The sequence below is a fragment of the Monopterus albus genome, unplaced genomic scaffold, assembly GCF_001952655.1.
Source record: "Monopterus albus unplaced genomic scaffold, M_albus_1.0 scaffold4.1, whole genome shotgun sequence".
NCBI classification, from domain to species: Eukaryota; Metazoa; Chordata; class Actinopteri; order Synbranchiformes; family Synbranchidae; genus Monopterus; species Monopterus albus.
Window position 1 is genome coordinate 5,356,446 of NW_018127884.1, and position 5,027 is coordinate 5,361,472.

The window sequence follows — 5,027 nt, forward strand, 5'->3', positions numbered from 1 at the left end:
TTCTGATATGGTAATATGACAGTGGATACCCAAAAAGCAAAGCTCTGCTTAACCTCTGCTTATTACATGAGCCTTATTAAACTGCGTTCTTCTCTTTAGTGCTGCAAAAAATAAATAAAAAAAATTTTAGGAGGGTGGAAAATGTGGATTTGGTAAACCGTTACACCCCTACCTAGCATATACTCACCTTCAAGTGTATCAATGTGTGTGTTGCCGTCTTACCTGCAGATTGACCTCGGCCTCGTAGAAAGTGAGGCAGGAGCAGAAGTGTCGGTCAGAGTCGATATCTGTCAGCACAACGGTGAAGAAAGTGGGTGCTTTCCTTTCCCTGGACAGCCTCCAACCTCCAGGCTGGCAGAACTGAAAACACATTCAATAAAATGCCATTGCATGAGAATATCAGGGGATAAATCACACAACATGGTCGAATATGCACAGTGTTACAGTGGCTGAAACAGTGGTAAGAAATCTGTGTGATGAATCATCTGCTGTGAAGAGGACATATACCGTACTGCTTTCATTTAAACTCTAATCATGTCAGAGACGATTTCAGTAAGACTGTTGAAGATAGTTAAGAGCCTGCTTAACCGGTAACCCGTTCAAACCTTAAATGGACAGGACAGCATATTGCTGTAGCTAATCCTAATGCCTCCATAGAGAGCACAGACAGGATGTCCTGTTTCACTGCAGCTATTACATCTGTTTTGTCAGAGTGGGAAATGGCACGTTCAGTATTTATTGTCTTTGAAAGCCATCAGCGAAGGTCCCAGGTCAAACTGCCTGAGCTAATTAACTGTCAGAAATGGAAACACCTTAAGTAAGATTCATGGAAAAATACCTGCAAAGCCAGGAAACTACGCAGCATAGCAGCTGATTAACTTTAGCACAGTAGGTGAAATTAAGGTTAAAATGGATACCAATATCAAATATTTATACATATTGCCATCAGTGGTATTTTATTCATTAGCAAAAGAAAACAATATGTTAGTAAACCATAATAAGTGATCCCTGTAAATAGATCTTTGTCTAAACTCTGACTGTCTGAACTTACTGGCTGAGCTCTGATACAACAGACTGCATTCTGAAGTCTCCATGAATAAGTAAAGTCCAAAATCTTCTTGGAATAACCTATCATTTATACTTTCCAAACACTCTCTTTACTGAGGATTTAAAGATCACACAAATCAACAATTACAGATGCACAACAGAGCCGAGCCATTTTTAGCTAATTGTGTGTAAAAAAACTCAGCGATATTGTTATCGTTATAAACAACATTTTAAATAAGGCTTTTCTTTTTCTGTCTCAAAGCAACAGTGTGAGTCATAACCAATCCTGAAACAACACAAAACATCTGTGAGGTGTGGAAAACAAGCTTTGTCTGATACTGTTAGACATGGAGTTTATCAGTAAACTGATTTCACAGATGGAGACCAGTTTCAGATATGTCCCCTCATGCTCCAACACAACTGACAAAAGTTTGCTTTCACATAAACCTTTGATTCTACAAGCCAATAACAAAAGCACCCACTGCAATATGGGTTCATACAGGGAAATGACAATCCACTATCATAAAACAAGCTAAATGGCAGGTTAATAAGGGGTATTGAGAAATTGATAAATTATTATGACACATAAGAGAGCAGAGGGTCAAAATATGGAAGGCAAGTAGGCACTTGGTCAGAGTCGAGCATTTGTGTCTGGCCTCTCTGTTTTTGCTGGAGGCACAATCGACCTGACTTTGAAAACTGTTCAAACTGCTCCTCAGGGGTTACATAGTGGATCACAGGACACCTGGAGCAAAAAAAAAGACTGGGAGAGGAGGGGTGGACTGATGTAAAGTTGACACATCCAAAGACAAATATACTGACAAAGCATCATATCAGGGACAGAAGAGGAGAAGGAGCAGAGACGGAGCAGGAGAAGAGAGAGGTGAAGAAGAGAAGGAAGGAAGAAAGGAAGAAAGGAAAAAGGGGGAGAGGGGGGTTGGCCTGCTCATCCTGGAGGTTTGGACCAGGATGCTACGATCTTCCAGCAGATACAATAGCTCACAGGAAATCTGTTAAACCTGCATTGTGGTGAGGTGTTTGTGTGTATGTATACACACTCAGGCCAGACAGGACCCAAGGACAAGTGTGGATAACTGTGATCCTGTTTTAAACTATTCCAGCTATGCCATTCATTGTTGTCAAAAAAAAAAAGAGATAAGCCATTTTGGGACTGCAGCGCTCAGAAGATGACAGGAGATTTAACATCCTGTGTATACTGCATTTGTGTGTGTGTGTGTCCACAGGAGTGTATGCATGTGTGAGACAGTGACTGACTGTAAGAGAGAGCAACATGCAGAGAGCACACAGAGGTGTTTTGCTGAGAAGAAATTGTTTCCTTTAAGTTGTCATCTCGCCTGCGGGTCTGCAGAGGGACACTCGAAGGCTGGTGCAGGTTCAGAAACACCTTGAAGAGTTCAGCGACTGATAAGCTTCACTTTACTGAGGGACCACTGCATCCAGACAGACTACTGATATCACTTTACACACAACATGTGGACTGTCCAAAGATTGTCTACTGTAGCTTCAGGGTTCACGCAGTATCCAGTAAGGACATTACAAAAGGGGCACTTCAATAAAATAAATAAAACAAAAGTTACGTAAAATGCTGATTCGTGCATCCATCCCTAATTCTTTTTATTAAAACGTGGCATATTTTATGCAACAACACACTACTAAGGCTTTAAAAATATTTTCATGCAACATTATCTGCTTATGATTCTCATTGAGAAGACAAGTGTCTTCACATGGTGTGCATTGTTTCCTTGTGAATAAACAATTTGAAACAGATTGAGTGTCTTGATGGTTTCGGAATATGCCCTCCTTTTCTGCAGCAGAGAAACCTCAGACGGGCTGCAATGCTTTTTGCAAATGATGTTAACGTTTTATATTTAACTACACATAACCATGTGTACACAGAGACAATATGCTTATGTTATTTGTTTAGACATACAACAATGTCATTTGCTATTCAGTCAAACACAGAATGCAATGTGGACATAAATACACAAGGCCACGTTTCTGAGGAGAGTCCTCAGAATGGATGAAGAAGTGATGTTCAACATTTAAAGGATCAGACTGAAAGATGAATAACAGAAATGCTGCAGTGGTACAGTCTGAAACCAAAAACAGTGAATGACACTGAACAGATTTCCAGATAGAAGCAGAGCTTAGGGCACAAGTGAAAGCACTGATGGCATCAGACACAAGCTATAATGTACATTCAGAGATCACCTGACACACAAATCCAATGCAGGGCGACAGGTGCAACATGTAGGAAACATAACCTTCATACGGCACACGTACTGCACACACACACACACACACACACACACACACACACACACACACACAGCAGAGAGAAAGAACATCTAATCCCAAATTAGACCTTAGTAACAAAGGAACACTGGGACACATGTGCTCTACACACTGCTGCGTTCCAGCTAAACCCTCTGCAACTCACCATGTGCTGCACCCTGGCATGACTACAGTAACTGTCACCCAAATGCATTATCCCACCTACTCGGCCACTGACACTGGATCTGCAGTCTGACCTGCAAAGCATCGCAACAGCAGAGTGACCGAGGAGCAGCACTAATGAGAAAACACACACACACACACACACACACAGAGGCTTTGCCTGGTCAGGAAGGAGCTGCATTCTTATACTGTGACGAGACTTTTATGCCTGGTCAGGCCGGCGCAGGCCAGATATAACTGGGGCAGCAGCTATTACTGAAGATGACTGGACAAAGAGACAGAGAGAATGGCTTCTCCCTCTAAAGTCAGCTTTTTTTCTGGCATGACACAGCTGAAACACATTCAAGATTGTATTTGGGAAAAGACAAACAGACTTTGAAGGGCCATAAAATCTTTAAAGAGTTCCCATTTCAGAGGAACTCATTTCATCATTTAGTTGAATTACAAACCCAAATAAAATCAGGCACAGAAGTTCAGCCACCTTTCCTCTCAACAGCAATAAAAAGAGTAGTTTCTCTTCTCTGATGCAGGCAACAGCGAAAATGTCCTAAACTGAATGAGAGATAAACTAAATCTAATGCCTATGAGTTAAATAATACATCATAAACACACAACTTTAAAAGTACATTTACAAAGATAAGTAAACGTGGTGCCAGACCATTTGAAATCATAGAGCAGGTGCTATCATGAAGCAACTACAACTATCCAAACTTCTAGACAACACTAGTAAACTGTAGATGGAGCCTGATTTAAAGACGAGGTCAGAAAAACTTGGCAACTGATGCGTGCCACACTGCTACACTACGCACTTTGATCATCCTCTTTTTTTCTATCTTGTTCTTCCCTCATCTATGCAAAAGAGGCACACGCCAGGAAGACGACACAATTACGGAAAGTGAAGTATGAGGTGTCAGGGACCAGGGAGCAACTGGCTGAGGGTGAGAAGGTTAATAGCATGCTGCCTCCTGTTTTATCGGGTCTGCAGGATGAGCAGTGGTCAAAACAACCACGGCCGAGAGGTTTGGCACACTGCTCGGGTGGAGGCGCTCAGTTGTCTCCTTCACACAAGGTCAGTGAGATAAACACAAGAAACAAAACTGTCAACAGAATGACCATCACAGCACTGCTGTCCAAATGCAGTGAGTTCATTTACTGTGCCAAAATGTAGCTCCATCACTCAGTGATCTGCTGAAGTGGCATCTTTCCTCCAGTTCCATTCCTCAACTCTACTCCCCCGATGTCAGACTCCTGGTTTTCTTTTGCTCTGTTATGCAACTTCAGGCACATATGGAATATTTTAGAGATATTTTTAGATCAACATATGAGATCACAGTAAATCAAAAAAAAAAAATCAGGACACAAAGAATCATTTAGCAAATGCTGCAAACAATACTGTACAAATAATTAAATAAAACTTCATACATGCATAGGAAATGTAACACCAGAAATATCCTACTACAACACATGTTTAATGTAAAAGGGTCACTTTTTAAGCCACACAC

General features: G+C 41.3%; 1 protein-coding gene across 2 annotated transcripts in view; it reads right to left on the reverse strand.

Annotated features, from left to right (window-relative positions):
• The window catches only part of sbf2 (SET binding factor 2), a 95,853-nt gene that overhangs the window by 65,250 nt on the left and 25,576 nt on the right, over positions 1-5,027 (reverse strand). For both annotated transcript variants that reach the window (XM_020606097.1, XM_020606104.1), the window contains exon 3: positions 223-360. In XM_020606097.1, the coding sequence (XP_020461753.1) occupies positions 223-360 (138 nt within the window). The remainder of the gene's footprint in view (positions 1-222; positions 361-5,027) is intronic.